Source organism: Barbatula barbatula, assembly GCF_947034865.1.
Source record: "Barbatula barbatula genome assembly, chromosome: 6".
Classification (NCBI taxonomy): Eukaryota; Metazoa; Chordata; class Actinopteri; order Cypriniformes; family Nemacheilidae; genus Barbatula; species Barbatula barbatula.
In genome coordinates, this window is record NC_136765.1 from 22848654 (window position 1) to 22870966 (window position 22313).

A 22313-nucleotide genomic window follows, 5' to 3' on the forward strand; every position below is an offset into this window, starting at 1 on the left:
GCAAATGCACCAGGCACTTTCAAAGAATTTTGTGTTTGTCATCCTAAAAAATGTTGCCTGTGGGAAATTTCTTCATAATAGAGCATTGTTGCACAACGTTTCTTATTTAGGGAATTCAGGAAGTCGGGGACTTTGTGCATTGCCAATTTTATCTGAATGGTCTTTCCAGCACAGGAAATTCCACTGTCCTCAGCTGAGGGAAAACAGAGTACAAACACTTCACTTGGTGACAAAAGGATATCTAACTTCCCCTTCTTCGTCTCAGTTCTCATGGCTTTCGAAAGAACCACACCAGGTGAATTTGTCAAGGTTTTAATTTAACGCATGTTATATCTTTCTACATCAGGAAAACTTTTCATCGTATGTACACATTTACATGTTGTTATAAAAATAAATCTGTCTGTATACACAATATTTTACACATCACAGTACAATAGACATACAGCTGCTGATTTGAGCTGGAGATACTTTCCAACATAGAGCCAAAGGTACATTTGTTGGCCTCTGTCCAGTGTTCCTCTAAGATGGTCTTGCGATACACCCACAAATAACCTTCTTTTCCTGGCCTCTCTCTAGATCAGTATTTCGCTTGAACTGCCAACGAACCGAGGGCCGTCTGCGAGCCTCACCGTGAACCCGTTCCCGTGCTTCTCGAGCGAGAACCGTCCTGCTTCTAATTTCACAGAATTCCAGAAGTCCTTCTGCATATTCCTACTGCCCCATCACTTTGATATCATCATACATCTGTGAACAAATGACAAGACGACAATTAAGTAACAATTTTAAATCAATTTATAAAGCACATACTAAAGACAAGGTGTGTGTGTATATACACATGTAATTCGCACCTCGTCATCATCCGAGTCTTCAGAAAATTCATCGGTGTCCTCTGACTCACTATCGGGAAGTTCCCTTAGGTGTGGTGCGGTGAGCTCATACAGGACTTTCTGGATGTCTCCGTTCGTCCGGCCGTAGGTCAGGTGGTAAGGCGTGTGACCGCCGTACGTTAAACTGTTAACATCAGCACCTTTGCCGACTAGAAGCCGAACTAACTCAAAGTTCTGCAGGTCGACGGCTAGGTGAAGGGCGGTTCGGCCGTTACACTGTTCCTGTTTGGAAAAAAAAGAGAAACATCTTTAGCCGTCTGTCGTAAATGTTGACGCACAAATGTGAATGACTAGATCCCGTTTTTACCTGTGCATTGATGTCTGCGCCAAGCTGAATAAGGTTTTCCACCAACGACAGGTAACCTTGTGTGGCGACCACGTGTATGCATTTCTGACCTGTGGGGTAAAAATACAACGGGATTAGATCGAACGTTCCAACTCAATGTCGATCAAGGTGGATGAACGTGCACCAAAAATCTTTACCGTTAAAGTTTGGCGTCTGTAAGATGGCTGGTAGCTGTTGTGGGCAGCACTGTGTTAGGAGACTGAAGCAGGCCAGAGAGCCCGTTCTGCAGGCGATGTGAAGGGCGGTGTTTCCGTGGTCATCGACCAGGGATGCATCGCAGCCGGATTTAAGTAACCGGTCTACTAAAAGGGGCTGCCGTGTGATGACGGCCAAATGCAGGGCGGTCTGAAAAAAATATATGCATTTTTAGTTTGCTGTCGGTGAGAAAGCTCCCTTCACTTTTGTGTATGTGGAAGTTATTGTACCTGTCTTTGGTTGTTCTGTACGTTGAGGAAGGCTCCATCTTTGGATAAATCAATAATCTTCAATGCTGCATCTTGGGCCTCGTGTATGACACAAAGGTGCAGATACCTTTAAAGATAAAAAGGATTTGTGAGAAACAAGCGCAACAGTAAGATTTTTCTCTTTAAAAAGCAACAACTCTGGTGTGCAGACGTTTTCTTCCTAGTAGGGACATGCGCAACACGAGCGAGTCAGACCGTCTGGCACCCGGCCCGGGACTTTCCGACATCGCCCGGCTCCGCCCACATGGACGCGACGCCTGAATAAGCCGCGCCCACATTGACGCGACGCCAGAGAACAGTCCGTTCTGTTTACATAAAGCCATTATTACTTTACGGGCGACCGCGCATGCGCGCAGCTGAACGGAATGGGCTTTAACTGCAAATTCATTTCAGAAATGTGCACGATGCTAAAAACCTTTAAAAGTTCTCAGCCAGAAATATACACGCAGTCCAATCATAAGAAATTACAATAGCGTTAACATGCAATCTAAAAAAAAGAGTGATGAAAAACATTTAACCGGATTCAACTTCGTCCCACAGCGATTTTGCATTAAAAATACGTGACCAAACAAGGCCCAAAAACGCACTGTTATCTGCATCCCAAAGCTGTTACCCAAATGCACGGTCAATGCCCGTATATGGGCAGAAGTGTTTAAAACTATCAAAGCACGTACGTGTCTCCGTCCTCCGTGAGATGTTTCATCCAGGGCTCGCAGTCAACGTCCTCCTGCCTCTCGCCGTCCACTTTCAACCGACGGAAATCGCACTCCATATCCGCGTACTCATCCTCTTTGAGCGAATCCAAACCGCTGTCGAGACGGTCGTCGGTGCTCGCGAGCATTTTCCCTGTCTTGGGGTCACGGCCGTCGCCATTGTAATCCATTTGATTTGTTTGAGTGCTTCGACAAATATCCATTACGAGCGAGTCGTGTCTGTTGCGCGTCTGTACTGTGTGACTGAGTTACGCGCAACGCGAGTACTAAAAGACGACGAGAAGTGGGAGGAGCCACGCTCAGGGTGGGGGATTTCCACGAGTGATTGACGCCTGAATTGTGTTTACTGGGAATTATCAGAGCCAGGAGTTTGGGGAAATTTTCGCTGCTTCGTTAAATAGACTATCGGTAATAACGAAAGCCCGTCTATTCCAGCTGTAAAACATTCCAGTGAGAATTGTACAAACGCGTATTCAATGCAAAACAGTGTATTTTCATATCACTTTGCAGAAATATAGGCCTACTGTATCGTGCGTGCATATGCAGTGCTTTACATATATGTCCATGAACGATTATATATATATATATATATATATATATATATATTATATGAACCCTAATGGATCAACATGATGAAAAATGAGTGCAGGGATCCTTTCATTTTTTATCGTAATATTTGTTTATTTCTTGGTTTAAATAAAGAATATCACATTAAATGTGTTATCAGACTATTGGAGCCCACGTTGCATGCAGAAGAACCAAATAACACAACAACAAAACTAAAGGAAATAATAAGAGATCCAAGTGCAAGTATATTCGTTATTCAATAAGAATGAATAAGTTACAGTCGAGGAAGTAGACTGCATGGTGCCGATGTTTTAGTGTTTCGTAATCTGAAGAATGGGAAACTCCTTTGTGTAGTTCAGATTGCTCGAGTTTGCCCACGGAGGCATTTACTTAAAGGAAGCAAAAAAAAACCCCACATTGCTTTTACACAACACGCATGTGTACACTCCTACAATTCTATACCATAGTTACAGTAACCATGCACGGTAAACCCTGAGGGCAGAGTATTTGCAATGTGTATTGTGCATTGGCACAACAGAAAGCATTTTCCCATGGGGAACTACTTGATATTCATGTAAAAGTATATCAGCTTGGCCTAGAACATGTTTTGTTTATGATACAAAGATTTGAATTCAAGCATTACCATTACAGTACTGAGTATGCAGTAATGGGTACAACGTGACCCAAAATGTACAACAATGCAATCCGTAGTAGTTGCTCTGCGATGCTATCAGGAAGTCCCTCGTCTGATCAAACACTGGAAACTTTCTTAAATGTTCTTTTTCCTGGGTCACGTGATCATTGTGGATAGGACGTCCTGTTCAGCTCCAACAGATGCTTAGATGACAAGATCTTTCACCAGCGTGTTTACAGCAGGGAATCTTTGGTGGGAGAACCATTCAACCTCTTCCTCCTTCGCTGAGCCACTTCTTGTGTCACTTACACACACAAGCATAAACAGAAATTTCCTTTAGTGTGCATGCACACATATAAACACACATAGCACATACTGTGTGTAATCTAAAATTGTTCATATAAGGTGCGACGGTGGCACTAAAACAAATTCATTTCTCAAAGTACTTTGTCTTTTCATAGCTACATGATGATTTGGGGATTTGCCAGACAAAGGAAAAAGTACCACAGTCACATAGGATAAGAATGTAATTTTACACAAAACATGTCGCTGACACACCGAAGACCTGCTGACTCACAGGGAATGACTCGGATTGTTTAGGTACAGTGTTGGTCATACATGACCCGCCCTGTCCAAATTCCACCGGAATTTCCATTTTAATCTGGAGTCACGTACAGTAGTCATCTAACGTATGGGTTTCAAAAAGAAAACAAAGAAACCTGTTCACATTGCTTTAGATTTTCCCCATCTTTCCAATTACACACACGAATGTGTCACGTTCCCCAGCCCATACGTTTGTACTGTATTGGATGGGTTTTTAACGCGTGGGGAATCCAAATTTCGTCAAGCATGGATCACGACTGGAATGTGATGCGTCTCCACACAAATCTCACCTGAAGGGGTGAGGTAGGATTAAAGGTTATGTAAGAACAGCTGAACCTTTAAGACAGAAATAATGAATTGCATTGGTTCTACGGGGGCAGTGCATACCTTGAATACTTACATAACACGTCTCTTTAGATTGTTATATTAATAAAATTAAATAAAGTTTGATTTATAGTCAACTTAAAGTGGTCGCGCTCTCTCTCTCACGCAAACTGTCCAAATAATCAAAGTCTAGTGCATCTTCACTTCAGTTCTAGATAGAAAAAGGAGATAAGTTACATTTTCATTTTCTTCACCTAGCTTTGTGAATAAGTCAGCACAAAATGTACAATTGTTTATGCATTTGTCACAAAAGTGTCAGTGTGATTGTTTTCTTCTGCATTTTAACACTTCTAAGGGCATGTTGCGTAAACTGCCTAGACTAGTTTAACTAGTCCTAGACTAGCCTATAAAAGTAGTCATCTAATCTTTTCTTCAAGACTGGTCATAACTTTAAGTCAGTTATATATAAAAAGGTAGATTGGTCTAATCGAAGTATGAAAAGTAAGTCTGATAAGTCCAAATTAATTGCTAGTAATTGAAACTAGCTGTTAAGAGTAATTCAGAGGCAAAGTTTATGCAACTGGACCCAAATTTGGCTGGAAAGTGTCTGTCTCTACCGCCCTCTAGTGGACAAATATTTTCACATTTCATTCATTCAGAGGCCAACTGACCTCAGAATTATTTTTAGCTCAGTAAATGTGACGGAGTGGTTTTGGTCTTGGCCCAATTCGTCTATTAGCCTAAGACTTATATTTAAATGCAGCATGTAAGACTATTGACATTTTAGAACGATATATATCTATTTTATAAATATGCGTATTGAACAAACAACAAAGCAATGAAAATGATAAGACGTTATTTAAAATAACATTAGAAAAATTGTCCTCACATGGTTTCTGTTGGAATATCTGGGAAATACGTTTGACTGAAAGAAAGAAATAGAAAATTATAAAGAAATATAAAGCGCAATAACTTCACTGTCCAGCAGAGGGAGGCAACGTACAAATACATTCACGCTACTGCCATTCACGCTCGCGTATATCGTACACAGCGGCATTACAAACCATTCAGGAATTACGTTGCCACACGTTACATTTGATGTTTCCATTAACAAACAAAATATATTGTTTAGCTCTTTGTCACATAAAACAATTAGGAAAATAATACAAATACCCTAACCCTACAGCTCCACCTTGTGTTTGGGTTATAGCGTGTCCTGGAATAAATCTAGTTAATACTGTATAATATATTTTGGTTAATATCCCCCAAATCATCCATGTTAAGTTATTTAATATATTGTAAAGAAGTGTAGGACTAAACATAGAGTGGGTCATTAAATCCAAGTGTATTTATCAAATGCACAACAACGCATCAACCAATCCTATTTGCTGTCATTAATTAAAATACCCTAAATAACGTGAACACGTGTAAAGACAGCTGCCTATACAGAAACATTTCTAATGATCATTTTCGTTTACAGTTAGTATAGTTTGTCCACGCGTTCATTTAGAGCTAATGAAGAAAATTAGTGTTAGTGACTAATACAACACAAGCCCCTATTAAAGACGATTAAACACGAATTATTCATCAATCTGTCGTGATAATACTGCCAGAGCCTAACGCTGGAGCTGTCCACCCCCCGCGGTGCTGAATCAAGAGCCAACGCGCATAAAAACATCAATTGATGCTTCATCACTCTCCAACTCCAACAGCGCAAAAACAGTCTAATTATCCCTCTCTATAAAACCCTTCCTGTGAATTCCTGCGTCTGTAAAGTGTTAATCCAGATACTGAGAGAATGAAATCTGCAGATTAACTTCAACAGTGGTTGAAGAGACAGATGAAGCAACCACAATCCGTTCAATGACTTTCTTTAAAAAAAGACGGTCGGTGTTATTATATTCGGAAACAGCGAATCTATCTTTTCACATATTGTTATATATAGCCTACAATTTATCAAGCACAGGCAGAAGAAATGATATTGTTGAAGCTATGACGTAAATTTAAGTGATTTATCAAATTGTACTAATTGAAGCGTTCGTTGAGCAAATAAAATGTCAAAAATATAAATGAGTGTGAAAGTGTATATTCTGAGTGGTGTGACTGGTCCTTCTGTGTCAAATTGATGCACATTAACAGGAGGGAAAAATACATTCACAATAATTATATCTAAATGTTTTACACCCTCAATGCATAAACTTGTCACTTATTGATATAAGATACCTACCGAGATATAGGCTACTGATGGACGCCAAAAAGGTATGCTGTTGCAGTATATATTACAAATACCCTATTTACACCGTTTAATAGCCGACGAACACTCCAGATGTCCATGAGATATACTTTATACCAACACCACCAAATTGGCCAAGCGTCCTTACTAGCGGGTTCTCACGCTCATTTGGCGTACAGATGATTGTCCTGGGAAGCGATTGCCAGATGAGCATAATGGGATCCTAAAGGGGTTTGGAGAACCGGCATCCACCCCCTATACGGAATAAGAGAGATGGGATCTCTTATCTGCGTCTGCAGCTTCACTGGGCGGAGAGGAGCGCTTATCTGCCAGGTTATCCACAGCCTGGACTGACCCCTGCACCCTCAAATCTCAACCACTCTCAGATAGCGTAATGATGCCCTCACATGGGAAAAGGAGCAATAGATATATTCTCATCCTTGACCAGTTGACACATGTGCGCATCGCTAGACCGCGCGTTGGCTCCCCAATTACAATTTAATTTATTGCATCGTTGCTTTAAATGAAATGACGTGCATACGCATAGTATTAAACTATTTTTATGATGTGTAAGGTGCGTTACATTTATGAGCACATATGTGTTAATAAAACAGTCGCCTGAAGCCAACACTCAGATTTATTTATTTGCTTTGACCTTTTACATTCTATATCATGAGAAAACCATGGATACAAATTTTTTCATCCTGTTTCTATTTTTTTGGGTGGGTATCTATCATGATTTGAATTAGCTTCTGGTATCAATACAAATAAATGTTACCTTAATTAAGCATTTCCTCATTAAATAAAAAATATTTTACCGACAGTCATTTAACATTAAAAAATGGGGAATCTAAATTAAAGTGATTAAATGCCAGCTAAAATAATTGATTAGGGAAACACTAATGTAAACGTTAAGAGGAATATTAAATACAAACAAAAGAATGGCTTCCAAAATCCTCTTTTGTAAATTGCAGACTGCAGCCTAAAAATAAAATGACATGACACAAGAGAAGTGAAAGGGCTCTTTCTTCAAAAAATGATCAGATTTATCCTAATAAAAGAAACAAATGAATTAAGTTTATTGGATGTCCATGGGATTGATCTCAAATTACAGGACAGGAAACTGGTAATACAGTGTCCAGCAAACGGGCAAGGTTAAAGCGCACATCTATCAAAAATAATAATCTGCCTATTAGAAATGAACGTGTAACCGTATCTCCTCATTAAGGTTCGCACCGCCCCGTTATCTGAATGTCAGCGCTGATTGGGCCACAGACAATGATCTCATGAAAGACCTGAAGGCGACCCAAAGGATAAAACATGCGCAACGCTCATCGCTGTGACAGTGTATCCAGTCTCCATCCTCCCTACAGTGATTTTATCTGATTCCACCCGAGATCAGGATTTGGGGGAATCAGACGAGAAGATGCCACGAGGATTTTTAGTGAAAAGGACTAAACGCGTCTCAGCAGCATCATACAAGGTGCGCGTTGAAGAAAAAGAGCGCAAGTCGGACTTGCCTATCCAAACTTCAGATGGATCCACGCGTGTCCCAGCTACATACTCAGAGGTTACGGAACCTTTCAGAGAAACGTGGACAAGCGATATAACATCTAAAAACGAGCAGTCACATCTGAAGGACTCTAGAGTTGCTGGAGAGAGCAGTGCGGAAAGCGAAGATTACGCACATAGTTACTTCAGTCATCCGGAACAGAGCGCATCATCTCCCCATCACAGCACGGACTCCCACAGTCCGATCAAGCCCGTCAGCACAGAGCTGAAGCAGTCGTTTTTGGACAGGTGTTTCAGTTCACCCGCCACGGCTGAGTCGTTTCCACTGGCCACCCCGGTGTCTTCAATCGAGCGTCTCCTTATGAACCACGCCGACATAAAGTTTAGCACACCTGTGTCTACTTCGGTGCCCGCCTACCCCTCATTTCACCAATGCGTAAAGCGCGCGTTCATGGAGTCGGAGCGAAAGAGCAAACCGCCCAGCAAAAAGCCCAAAGTTATCAGGAAACTTAACTTTGAAGACGAAGTCACAACGTCACCGGTCCTCGGTCTCAAAATAAAAAAGGAATGCCCCGAAGCCAAACTGGCGCCTTCATCAAGTGGAAGAAACAAGCCGTTGGGTGAGTTTATATGCCAGCTTTGTAAGGAAGAATACACCGATCCGTTTTCGTTGGCACAGCACAAGTGTTCCAGGATCGTGCGTGTCGAGTACCGCTGTCCGGAGTGCGATAAAGTTTTCAGCTGTCCTGCCAACCTCGCCTCGCACCGAAGGTGGCACAAACCTCGCAGCCTAAGCGGTGGAGATGCCCAGACAGCGAAGAAGTCTCAACTGGAGGCGCGTACCCACGAGAAGACATCCGTTGAAGGAAAAGAGAACGCCAGTAAGATCACCGTCAACAATCAGCACCGGCTTGGCACGGACAGCTCTCAGCTCCACCGATCAGCACCGGACAGCAATATGGCGCACAGGTTAACCCAAGACCCCCCTATGGACCAGAGGTACCCCTCTACTGAGAAGTGCTTTGACCTGCACATCAGCTCCGGCGACAGCTCCAGGTTATTCGAGCGCTGCCCAGAAGAGTCCGACAGGTCTACCACTCCCTACATACCCTCACCCGGGGCGGAAGACGTGTACGAATGTCACTACTGCAGCAAGAAGTTTCGAAGACAAGCCTATCTGAGAAAACACCTGGTTGCGCACGAGACAATCAAATCTTCTTATAATCACATAGAGAGCGGACAGATCACCTTTCCGTGCCACCTTTGCGGTGCGCATTTCCCTTCGGCTGAGATCAGGGAGAAACATAGACTCTGGCATGCGGTCAGAGACGATTTATTATTGAGACCCGATCTGAGCCCCGGAGAGCAACAGATATACTCATGCAAGCACTGTCCCTCCACGTTCTTCAGTTCTCCAGGTTTGACCAGACACATCAATAAGAGTCACCCTACAGAGAACAGACAGGTGATGCTGCTGCAGATGGCTGTCAGGCCGGGATGCTGACCGCAGTCTAGAAACCTGCGACGCGTTATAATGGCTTGTTTTCTAAAGTATAGCCATGGCTTAATAATAGCTACGTCTAGTATCTTTACGTGGGAATATTGAACTTTTTCGACAAAACACAAATCAATTTATATATTATTCGACAACATAAAGTTTCCTTATATAATGCTAAACTTGTTCATATAGGCTATATTCAAATATGAAATAGTTATTTTGTCATATTAGATTGACCTCTTTGGATATTATTTAAAATGTGTAGTCTTTTTGTTAATAAGTTATTTTAAATTGTTACCCGTTATATATCCATTTATTTCAACTCATGAGACTTTTTGCATCAAGTCATGTTTTGAAGTTATTTTATTGACATGTGATATTACTATAGGGGAAGGGAATTTCTGCATATTTTGTCTCATCGTTGAAGTAGATCTCATGAAAAGCTTGTTGTGTTTCAATTGTCTTAACCAATGCATTTATTTCTAGATCATGAATTAAAATAAAGTTAGCCTGCTGTAAAATAATATATAATAAACCATGAGTAATAATTATTAGAGGCCTACATAATAATAAATCATAAGTGTCCTATATTTTCCTAAGTGGCCCTGACATTTTAGCAGTAAAATAAAGAGGTCGATGCAAAATATTGTCTTTGAAATTTGTTTGAAAAGTGGCTTACTTTATATAATCATCATTTTGAGCATTAAAACACAGACAAGCTATTGTAATAGTGTAATATGCACTAAAGATCTGGAAACACTTTTCATGCAAAATAAATAACTGAAGACAGAAGACTGCACACCAGAACGAATTAAACGGCACAGGACTTGACATGTCGTAAGAATCATTTTATTCTTAATTGTGATTGCACATCCACTCTCATTCTTCAACATCTGATACAAATGTTTAAGATACTACGGTATGACATTATTGTGGATCTGCGTATGTGCGTGTGTGTTGTGCAGTTGTTATATCAACACATGCAGTTATTACTGGTACATGCAGCATTTGGTCTGTAGTAACATACATCAAATCTACCCAGGAAGGCTTTTTTCCCTTGAAATTACACACAGATTTCAGTCCCTTGTGTGCAGGCCTTTAATATACACGTTATGTTCATTTTAATCCAACAGAGTGCTGCATCATTTCAACCCCATGTGTATATCAATATTCTAAAGTTCAAAATAATTTCAAATAAAATAAAAGATTCCATAAAGAAAAACCCTTATGAAGTGTTTCTGCCAAGAAAACATACAATCGTGATTTGATCTTAAATACGGGTTATTTTGTCAAATACATCTTGCATCCGTCTATAGCATCAGTAATCTATTAAACAATGAAAGAGTGATGAAATGAACAAGTGCCGCTTAACAGAGTGCTGGAGAAAGATGCTCTTGTAGACTTTCACATCTACGTGTTTATAAAAACTTTAAACGCCGTCCAAGTGTCTTTACAAGCAAAATACCACATGACACAGTCATCTCTCCCAGCTGCCACTGATCTGCTTAACCAGCACAAAATAAAGCTCGTAATTCTGCTCAATTTGGCAACATCGCCCACATCCTGCAAGACATGGTAATGTGACGACTCATTCCCACTTTGCCTTAAAAATCTTGTCCAAGGTGAGATAAAGAGCCATGCACGACTTAAAAGAGGCTTGTTTCTTAAGCCGCGGTTCGAAGAAATGACACTAAAGCAAGACTAAGCCACACAGAAAGACATTCAAGCTCTATCTGACTTGATGTGGCTTGAGCTTTAATTACCCTTTTGCTTTTTTGGTTGATTTAAATACTGTTAAATATGTACACAGATCAGATACTGTTCATACACTATACACATACATTAAATATGTATATATTTTATATTTATAGATATATACACAAAAAAACGTTACAAATGACAAAGGGGCGGTCCATTATGGCATTAATGATAAAAAAATTATAATCAAGTGAAAACGACGTTACAACCACACTAAATGTGATAAAGAAAAATGTCAAACAAACCAAAAAACGACCTGTTGCAAGTGTGAATGTTATATAAAAAAAACGTTCCATATCAGGAGTGAGAAAACAAACTCTGAACTGAACGTAACGGCCAGAAATGCTTCAGTTTAAATGCTTATCTGCTACACAAACATGATTTTCGATCACGCCATAACCAGCATCAACATATAAAGAAAACCTAAGCGCTCAAGAGTCTTCTGTACAATTATAAAAAGTTGTGGCTGACACAATGGCGATCAAAAGGAAACGTTTGATTTTGTTCTCATTTCACTGGCAATCGTAGTGGGCAACGCACTAGACCAGCTATGATAACTGTAGAGGAAGTTATTAACACAAATCGACAAAAATAAACATTTATTTTTCTGCAGTGTAAATCGACAACCGCAAAAATGTGTCTTTGATCCTTCTGGCTCTCAGGTGTGTGGGAGGGCATAGCTGCAGTTCTCATGAAGATGTGGTTCATCTCTTGACAAAGGGCGGAGTCCTGAAGCGAGAGCGAATGGCGTGTCCAGCAGGAGGGAGTGATGTCGCATGTTGCGCATCTCTTCAGGATGAAATGGTCAAGTCTTGTTGGCAGAGCCGGAGGAACGGCGTAGCTTCATGGACATTCGGCTCTTGCTAGCACGAGGCGACATTGGTGAGGCTAAATCGTTCCCGTCTACCTGCATTGCTGGACTTTCGCCCAGTTGACTCTCGATGCATGAGCCTGCGAGGAACGGGACAGTAGAAGAAAGATATGAGAGCCTCCCTCCGCTTGTTTGTAACACAAGTCAGACAAGAGTTCAAAACATTAATGACCTACTTTTACATGAACATGATTTGTAACATTAGAGGTGGGTATATGAAAAAAAAACAAGGAACGTATATTATAGAAATATCTACACTGAGATATACGGAGAAGTGAATTGTGACTCGTTGTGAATTTCACTCAAACTGGAACAGGAAAATTCCTTATCAACTTTTTTGATCAAACGTACGCAATGGACATATATGCTGAACTAAAACGTGCATAACCAAGTGTGCTTTTCCAGAGCAAAATAAGTGTGAAAAGTCCTTCCCTCTGAAGGGAGTGCGAGGTTAATGTACCAGTGCATTGTGGGTGAATTTCACAGAGCGAATCGCTTGGGGATGCTGGGGCTAATCAACGCTGAGATCTGACACCTCGCTTTACAGATGAGACCAACAGGGGTGCAAGTTACAATATGGCAACATAAACTACAATGTAATGGGGGGAAAATGAAAGAGAAAGTAAAAAAAGCCGTTTTCAGTTTCAGCATACCATTCACAGCTAGCGTGAAACACCTTCCTTTTCAAGCCTTTGCCCTTTACCTTGATGAGCCCAATGTTTTCTAGTGGAGGTTTGGGTTGGAGCAGAAAAATCACAGCATTTCTCTCTTGGGTGAAAGAATGGGGAATAGAGGACAGGAAAAGTGGGAGTGTGGAAGGAGAGAGAGACAGAAAGAGAGAGAGAGAGGATAAATGTGAAAAGTGATGGGCACAGATGTGGGATGTAAGAAGATGTAGAGAAAATAATGAACAGAGGAGGAAGAAAAAGAGAAGATCAAAGATAAAGGTGTGAGCAGGCAGAGAGGAATATCAGTAGCAGGTAGACAACAGAAGCAAGAGCTTAACATCTCTTGCACTCGCACTCACACGCTTCTCAGCTCAAACTGATACACACAACAAAGGAAAGATGTCACCATTACCACTAAGTAGTAAATACATTTCCATCAAACAGCTGTGATGCTATTCCCACCAAACAGCAATAAATCATTTTATTTTATATTGAAACTAACAGTATGACAGATACATTGCAACGGTCTCATATAATGCTGAAAAACATGAATATACGGGTCGCCAGTTCCTCTATTTTTAAACTGCAACTCTGATGCCAGCCCAGCCTGATCCCATACAGTTATTCTTAACTATTTATCAAGTTGGCTAATTTGTATAAATTCATAAGATGTTACATCTACAAAAACATATTTGGTGTCCCATCCCTAAACTAAATCCTCGAAAGCAATCAAATCATAATAAGATGAACGAATCAGCCACTTCGTTTTAAGAATTGCGAACTGCCAAATGTTGATGTTGGCCAGCATGTAAGGCTAAGAATCAATGACTGGTAATCAAACTATTTTTAACAATATAATATAAACTTGATCTAAGAATGCTGAGACAGCGAACTCTTACACTACTGCTCATAATCTGCATGGCTGCTGTGATACCGGCATTCAAATGATCACTTACACACTTCAACAAAACACATGTGACATAAACAACAGGAGTGGATGCGAGTGAGATCATGCCAAACACATATGACACACATGAGAACCGTAGAGGAGCGTGAATGTTGATTAGGAGATGTTAGGAATCTGGTGTGCTCATGCCATGCAGATTCCCGCTACACAAAATACAGAGAACGGAGACAGAACGTGGAAAAAGGAGGAGACACATTTCAGTTTGAAAAGGAAACAGAGAGCAAAAACAGAAGGAGCTCATAACCTTGTTACAAGCCAAACAAACAGAAAAGAGGCAGCCTCGAGTGTACGGTGTCTTCAGGACTCTTACCTTTATCTTAGATTATGATCTGAAGGGAAAAATAAGATAAAATAAAAGTAAAATGGAAATGTAAAAGAAAAGAAAAATGATCATTTGGGTTTAGAAGCCCGAATAAAAGCTTTGGGTTTGAATAACGACGTCATTTGCATTCATTTAAACTGAAGGAAACCAGCACAGAGCAGATCATTTTTCACTCTTAAATCAAATTGTTTTATGACAAATAAACAAAACAAAAAAAATTGAATCGTGTACAGGCATGCATGCGTTTTCAAATGAAAGGTTCAGATAATGACCGATTCACAGTGATCTAATCACATCCTCAGTATGTGATGTAATCGTACTACTTAAAGATACTATAACAACAACAAAATGTTCATCCTCATGTAATTTCAAACCCTTTATGACTTCCTTTCTTCTGAAGAACACAAAAGAAGATATTTTAAAGAACGTTGGTAACCAAACAACACATTGACTTCCGTTATATAGACACAAAACCACATGAGACATTTCTCAAACGATATCTTCTTTTGTGTTTAGCAGCAAAAAGAGTCAGAGGTTTTAAGGAACATGAGGGAGAGTAAATCATGACAGAACAAACTTATTTTTGTTTGAACTATCCATTCAAAACATTTATCTTCCCTTGCATTTGTTTACTCGAGGCTAGAAACAAAACGGCCTACAGGTTTGTAAAGAAGAATGTTTCTTTTTTTGTGAAGGTTAAGGTACGTTTTGTTTGAACATGCTTCTGTTACTACAAACCCGTTCAAGTGTGCACAAATAAATGGACTTCTATCAACAAAGACATGAAGATCTCACTGTCATAGAGTCTTAAACCGGATGAAAGGATGGTGTGCAAAATAACAGAAAAACAAAAGAGAGAGAGTCAACGATGCCAACCTGCTTCAGATGGCAGATAGTGGAAAGGTGCAGGGCAGAAAACCCGGGCGGCGTAGTCCTCAAACGTTGTGGCCTCAGAATGATGCAGGACTATGGTTTCCAAATACCTCGCTCTCTCTTCATAACTGAGAATGTGAGTTAAGTTCAATCAAGGTTTGGTGCACAGCTGTCAAGGGAAAACAAATTAATAAAGAAACTTTTCTAAAAAAGGTCAGAAAGACACCAAGGATGTCATGGGTTAAGGAAGCAACAACAACAATTCTCCCCTCCATCTATAAACCGTATTACAAAGCTGTCATTGCTTTATGTATGGTGACATTGGGTATCAATGGACATCTTACTGTCTGTATTATTCGGTTAAGAAAAATGATGGTATTGAGTAAATGGAAGGGATTGGATTATGCTGCTACGTATGGGTTTAAAAACGAAGGGATTCTGTTAATGGGGACGATTCGATTAAGTAGTCCGGTGGCATATGGTCTTTAGCTGCATTCATAACTCAGTAAGCTAAGCGCACAGGGTTTGGATAACAAGGAGCTAGCTGACGGGAGCACCGGCAAGAAAAAGACACACAGAAAAAGAGTGACGTCCTGCTGGGACGTGGTAGGTGGAAAATATTCTGGGCTCCGTTTCTTTGGGCGTTTCTGTGGGCGAAGAGGCGCACGCAGCGAGAAACCGCGAGACTGGCACGGATCCGCCGTTTGCCTTTTCCCGTCTCCAGCAGACTCGTTTCCTGCCGTCGGGTCCCGCTGTTTGAGAGCGAACCCTGGAATGAGCGAGTGAGAGGTTCCCACAGAGGTGAAGAGAAAGCAGCTAGCAAACGTGTGGGTGAGACGTGACTTCACGTGTGCCGTACTACAACCACAAGAGTTTGCAAGCACAAAGGCACCCGCTGCCGACCCACAGCCCGTCAAAACTTTGACAGCTGTGTTAACACAAAGCTCAGAATAACACTTGTGAGGTTCAGTCACTGCTGTTACAAATGAATTTGAAGCTCAGGACTGCATGAGTTCTGCACTGCACTGGGTCTTGGCTTATAGCTTCCAACAAGACCATGTCCAAAGTACACTCTAAAATACTGCATTATACTTTGAAAATCAACCTATGCTGGGTTTTTTCAACCCAAAGTTCTCGATTGTTTTAACTCATTGTTGGGTCAAATATAAACATTTCCAGGGCTAATTTAACTAATTTAACAAAGCTGGCTTGAAAATAACTTTTAGTGTTTTTAAAGGACTATTATAAAGAATTTCATGGATCAGAATGTCTCCTATACATACAATACACAATGCTGGGTTGTTTCAATCATGGTTGGGTAAAACACGGACAGACCCAACCATTGGTTTAAATTAACCTTTAAAATATCAAAATATTTGACCCATCTTTGAGTAACAACAACCATGCATAGGGTAATTTCAACCCAACGGTTGGGTTTGTCCCAGAATTATTAGAGAAGAGCTTCCCAAATTTCAGAGAGGTTAGGCCCCTCAAATACCAAAAGCTTGAAGCCACCATCACAATTTGTCTCATATTTCGTCAAATTAAATATACACAATAAAGTGTCTTTAAATGTAAATTGTAAGGACCCTACTCTTTCGCCAGTTATTATTATCATGATTATTATTATTATTGATTCAATGTTTAATGGATTGAGTGTTTTATTGTTGCTTTTGTAAGGTGACCTTGAGTGTTGAGAAAGGCGCCTATAAATAAAATTTATTATTATTATTAAATACTGTCCGTTACCAGTTTGCGATGAAATCCCAAATAAAGAAAAAACTGAACTATATCACATTTACTAACACACAGTATTCAAATTTCGAGACAGTGTTTGTTTAACATCACGACAGCAAATATTGAAGTAGACTAGAGTTTATCAATTTATAAACCATAGTACACTACATTAATAACAATATCCAAATGTGGATGCCCAAATTTGCTAAAATAATGAAAACAAAACACTATATTATTTAAAAGATTCAATACTGTGTAGATAAAAGATGACAAGCACCTTTTACAAGATAGTTGCAAAATGCAGTGTCAAATGCAAGACACCAAATCAAGACATTACAAGACTGTTAATAAACCTTTCTGCAAAAAAATGACGACGATATTTTTACTGGAATATTTTAAAACTTTAGCCTTAGCTACAGTCTCCTGTGGCCCACAGTTTGGGAAGAACTCTTTTAAGTGTTCAACAGCTTAAAATGCTCCAATAACCTAGTTTGGATCTTGCCCTTGAACACTTTAAATGGTTTGCGGTCAGAACAAAATGAAAAATGAACCAGATTTTAAGCTGATGGTCAGACGTTTGCTATGCTAGACTAGGACTCCACAAGCTTAGCTGGTCCAGGACAACCATGGGCTAAAGAGAAACGGTGCGCGAGAGATAGGGACGTGATCAGCACCGCTGTGAGTCTTAATAGCGCTCTCCGAGCCCCCGACATGTGGCCACCATCGTGAAGCTGAGATGAGCCTCTAATTCCACCCTGTCACCAAGACGACAAATCCTCCACGCGGTTGACTTCAGACGCTCTTTGTATGCCACAAAAAGAGAGGTAAAGAGAAAAACAGTTCTTCCTTTTCCCTTCTCTTTTTTTTCCACGTCGTGTATTCACCCAAATAGCACGGGCCCTGCATCCACTGTAATTGAATTTTTGATGCGTGGTGTTTTTTATGATGGCTTGTTAAGAAGGAGAAAGTCCTTTTAAGAGAGTGCGTACCTGGTTCTTGCGCCCTCTCTAGCATCACACGCTAGAAGAGGTGCGGAGGATAAAAAAGAGCCTTTTGTGCATTACCAGAAACTAATTTTCTCGGCGGATGAAAGGCAAGAGGTGGGGAGGGGGACACTCCTGGCCTCTTCCCCCCTCCTACGGAGCATTTCATTGTCACCGCGCTGAACTCCTGGGTTCTGGAAGGAAAGACAGAAATTGCCACTGAAGAGACAGCAAAAGTGAGCTTGTTAGCACATTAGGAGCGAAGGGCTCGTGGTGGGCTCCAGGAACAGTCCCCGTGGTGTGTTAATTTGCCACTCTGAACATGCTGCTGCTGATAGCCTCCAAATTGATCACTCCTGCTCGTCCTAGATTTTTTTTCAACCCTCCCCCTTCTATTCCTCCAGCTCCGCACGAGTGTTACTGGTGAACGTTCTGGAACGAGTCAGGCCACCTGAGAAGTGGAGATGATGTTCTCCCGGTCAAAGCCAAATCAAAGTCAGGGTCACTTCACTGAATGTTTGAAATTAATTGTGAAAATATAAAATATAATTGTGCCTACATATTACTTTTTTATATTACAAAACTAATTTTTAGGAGCAGCCAACAGGAACTCAGAATAGATGGGAACTCCTTTAATTTGTTAAAGGTAAAGTTCACCCCAGAATGAAAATTCTGTCATCCGTGAACACAAAAGAAGAATTTTGTAAGAATGTTGGTAACCGAACAACGGCATTCACTTCTATTGCATTGACACAAAACCAATGCAAGTCAATGGGAACCGTAGCTGTTTGGTTATCGATATTCTTCAAAATATCTTCATTTGTGCTTTGGAGAAGAAAGAAAGTCATACAGGTTGGAAACGTACATTTTTGGGTGAACTATCCCTTTAAAAAAGCATCCGAGACAAATAGCCAAAAGAACATGTGTGCAAATTCTAGGCAAACTGTGACTACACTGAAGATGCTAAAATGATTTAACATGGTTCTAGAGTTTTTACGAGTTTACTATTATTTAAAAAATAAAACGCATACATAAACAATGTAGTGACCCTTACCTTAACACAGTAATGTACATGAACTAGAAATTTGATTGAATGTGTTAAGAAAGTTCAGAATGTACAATATAGTGTCAACAAAGTACTGGCAGTGAATTATTTACATGATACCAATAATCACAATTATTGTCAGTTAATATTGTCACTACTCGTAAACTGTGTCCCAATCTATACAAATATAAATGAAGAATGACTAAATTTAAAAAAAGTTAATCAAAAACTGTCCCAAGTGTTCTCTTTTAGACAGTTAGTACTAACCGATGACCCCTGAGAGATCTCTACTGCTAAATGGGCAATGACGGACACAATCACCATTACGACAATTCATCACAATTACGATATAAAGAGTTGACATTCACGAGTGAGTACACAACAACATACTTCACACCATAGTCTGAATCATAAAATACAGTGAGATGATCTGTTTTTGTTTATGTAGCCTTTTTTCCCTCAAAGGACGAGTGTTTGGAACGTCATCCGAGCCGAGAGTTCTGGGACAAACGGATGCGTGACAGCGCTAGCCAGACACGCTGCCAACTGCGGCCAATATCTCCAATTTCCAAGTGCACAGCTATTCCCTGCTCTCGCCTTGCAAATTAACACAGCGCAGCGGCTGTTGAGAACACGCTCCCAAATCACACACACACACACACGCGGCTTGTTTTAATTACACACATGCTCGCTCATTTTCTCCACATGGTGTGGTTGTTATTATCTGTGTTGAGAATTCCTCCATAGGACATCATTGGCACCTTTCAAAAGAAACCCAGAGCAAGATCTGAAGCCCCACAGAGAAAGCCACTGCCCGGCTGGTGACTGACTCTCATATCCTCATCACATAACCCGGCATGACGTTCATGGAGGAGTCCGCTCGCCCAAACCACAGGTGCTTTTGTCGAGACACGTCTGTCACATCCTGCGAGAAATCACCTACTCTGTCCTATTCAGAACACAAGTGTCTTTACTAAAGCGTTTCAAAGTCCACGTACAATTCGAACTAACTCTCTGTTAAAGGAACAGTTCACCCAAAATAAAAAATCTTTAGCATTTTACTCCCCTTCAGTCATTCCAAAACTGACATTTTTCTTCTCTAAAACACAAAAGAAGATATTTTTAAAACCCTGGTAACCAAAAAACATTGGACCCACTGACTTCCATTATATGAACACAACCACTGAGACATTTCTCAAAATATCTCCGTTTGTGAAAGCGTCATATTAAAGGTTTTAAAAGATATGAGGGGAAAAAATTGAAAAACATTTTGGGGGTTGAATCATCCCTTCCCAAAAATTCAACTACACAACGGTTCGAAGGGTCACTTCACAAAAACAATTGGAAAAAACACAAAAAAGTTCTTCCCGATCTTTTGATCCGAAGGTGTATGCTTAAATCATTTAAATTGTGCCAAAATAAAAATGTCCCTTATTACAAAACTATGACTGGTAGTGTACATACACTGAAAACTTCATTTAAACAAAAGAAAAAATGCAAATGCAAAAAATACACCTATCATTTACCAAGATATAATCCACAGTTTCTCTCCATGCAAAAACATCTGCCCCTTTAACAGAGAGAGAGAGAGAGAAGTGACAGAGAAAAACATCACACAAATAATCAAATTTGAGGAGTTTTACAGAGTATAATTACAGAAATCTATGTGTGCCCTGAAGTGCAGTCTAATCGGTTTATTTTTCCATCTGATGCCCGTTGATATCGTGGCCCTAACAGTGATTTTATTAGAGAGACACGCTGCTGCGGCTGGCTGCCATAGCCCCGTCATTATGGCCAATGACTCCGCGTGGCGCAAGCAGATGAGAAGGAAGATAGCCCAGGCTAATGCACCGTTGCCTGGGGCTCTAGGACACTGATCTGGGCCTGGGCTCCAGCATCACAGCCTCTCCTATTAATCTCAGCTGAAACGAAATTGGAAGGCTCGTGAAATACAGCCCGGAGAGTGGACGGGCCGATTTATCGCCCTGCGTCCCGTCTCACCGCCCCAGGGGGAAGGTGATGTGCGTGCTGCCGTTCCAAATGCAACGTTTATTTAACATTCACAAGGCGCAGGTCAGCGCTAATGCTATCATAGAAAGGCACACGCACGCCGGACGACACGTACGCGGTGGTTCTGATTAACATGAATGAGTGAAGGTGGGTTTGCCATCTGCCTCCACGCATGTCTTTTTATTGAAACAGTAACCTGATTTTGTGGCTCGAGAGAAAGCTGTGATACTTCACCCCTGCTTTCAAATGCCAAGGCTATTCATTCTTTAAATCACATTTAGCTTAGCAGAAACACTTAAGGTCAGAAAGTGGAGATAGAGGGTGATCTTCTAAGACGTTTCAGCAGGTTTTAATGATATTGTAAATCTTTTTAAAGAACGAAATTCTATGAATCATAAGCTTGCCCAGGGGCCAAGCATGATTTTAAGGTAAGATCATATTTTTCCAACGTTCTCAACGTCGCTCTCTCTCTCCTGTTGAAAGCAAACACAAGTACTTTGTTGTTATCCAGTCTCGGTCTCTTTTACAACACACTTACCTGAAGCTCAGTGAGAGTAGCCCGCTGCGCATCCTAAACGTCTCGTAAGAGTCATGCCCACATTCCCCACCGCCACATGCCCCCGGGGAGCTTGTTGTTTACCAATCTATCCCGAGCCGGAGGGGGCCGACACAACAACAGATCTTTTTTAACACGCTCTCCACCCTCATTCACACACGGCCTGTCTGACTGACCGGAAACTCCAGGATGAAACTGCCGAAGCCAACAGGTCAAATTAGGCGAGAAGGTGTGGCACTGTGATTGATTGACATATTAATGGCATCGGCGAGCGCTGAGGTGAACTGTGGCGGAACAACACAGACACCTTACAACACCAGAAGCTCAAAAAAGGGGCCAAAACAATTACTAAAATACAGATGCTGGGACAAAGATGGCAGAAGCAATTATGAATGACCCCATCAAGACCCCCATAATCCCTCTTTCTCGGCTGTGATGGGACAATTAGTGAATAACGCAACCTTCCATCCCCATCCCCCTCACACACACACACACACACACACACACACAAGTAAAGCGCAGCGTTACTAGGACACAATAGAGCCTATTGTGAGAGCTGGCAGTGTGTGGTAGCGCTGCCCGTTAGGCGTTTGGCTGCGCTTGTGAAAAGCGTGTGTGCACGCAGGCTGTTCAAGCACGGGGACAAAAGGGGGCAGAGCTGGCCCGCCGCTTCCATCAGCTCGGTTGCCTTTGGAAAAGCCAGTGTCGGAAGGAGCAAGGCTATGACCCAAAGCTCTTCCAC

The 22313-nt window shown here is 41.0% G+C and overlaps 3 protein-coding genes across 5 annotated transcripts in view; 1 reads left to right on the top strand and 2 right to left on the bottom strand.

The window, feature by feature from the left end:
• Positions 1 to 296: 296 nt before the first annotated feature.
• nfkbiab (nuclear factor of kappa light polypeptide gene enhancer in B-cells inhibitor, alpha b) lies at positions 297 to 2740 on the bottom strand. The gene is made up of 6 exons (XM_079459478.1): positions 2372 to 2740; positions 1659 to 1764; positions 1371 to 1578; positions 1195 to 1283; positions 849 to 1109; positions 297 to 744 (listed from the first exon to the last, which is right to left on the bottom strand). Exons 1-6 carry the CDS (start codon positions 2611 to 2613, stop codon positions 712 to 714), a joined length of 939 nt encoding a protein of 312 aa, XP_079315604.1. The 5' UTR covers positions 2614 to 2740; the 3' UTR covers positions 297 to 711.
• A 5457-nt stretch (positions 2741 to 8197) lies between these two features.
• On the top strand, positions 8198 to 9787 carry insm2 (insulinoma-associated 2; the record flags this gene model as incomplete). Its single annotated transcript, XM_079457914.1, has 1 exon — positions 8198 to 9787. The coding sequence occupies one exon, from the start codon at positions 8198 to 8200 to the stop codon at positions 9785 to 9787; it is 1590 nt and encodes a 529-aa protein (XP_079314040.1).
• An 827-nt stretch (positions 9788 to 10614) lies between these two features.
• Positions 10615 to 22313, bottom strand: part of ralgapa1 (Ral GTPase activating protein catalytic subunit alpha 1) — a 52696-nt gene continuing 40997 nt past the window's right edge. For 2 of the 3 annotated variants that reach the window (XM_079459437.1, XM_079459436.1), the window contains exons 39-40: positions 15244 to 15368; positions 10615 to 12490 (exon numbers count right to left, since the gene is read on the bottom strand). In XM_079459437.1, coding sequence (XP_079315563.1) covers positions 12345 to 12490; positions 15244 to 15368 — 271 coding nt within the window. In that variant the 3' untranslated portion in view covers positions 10615 to 12344. Of the gene's footprint in view, positions 12491 to 13063; positions 13179 to 15243; positions 15369 to 22313 lie in introns of all 3 variants that reach the window. The other variant, XM_079459438.1, reaches the window with a different exon arrangement.

Bases quoted from the DNA above. Each gene is read 5' to 3' on its own strand.
- nfkbiab (XM_079459478.1), bottom strand. From the start codon at position 2,613: ATGGATATTTGTCGAAGCACTCAAACAAATCAAATGGATTACAATGGC. The intron at 1,284-1,370 runs GTAAAGATTTTT...TTTACCCCACAG, and splicing joins ACAGACGCCAAACTTTAACG to GTCAGAAATGCATACACGTG. The intron at 1,110-1,194 runs GTAAAAACGGGA...TTTTCCAAACAG, and splicing joins GCGCAGACATCAATGCACAG to GAACAGTGTAACGGCCGAAC.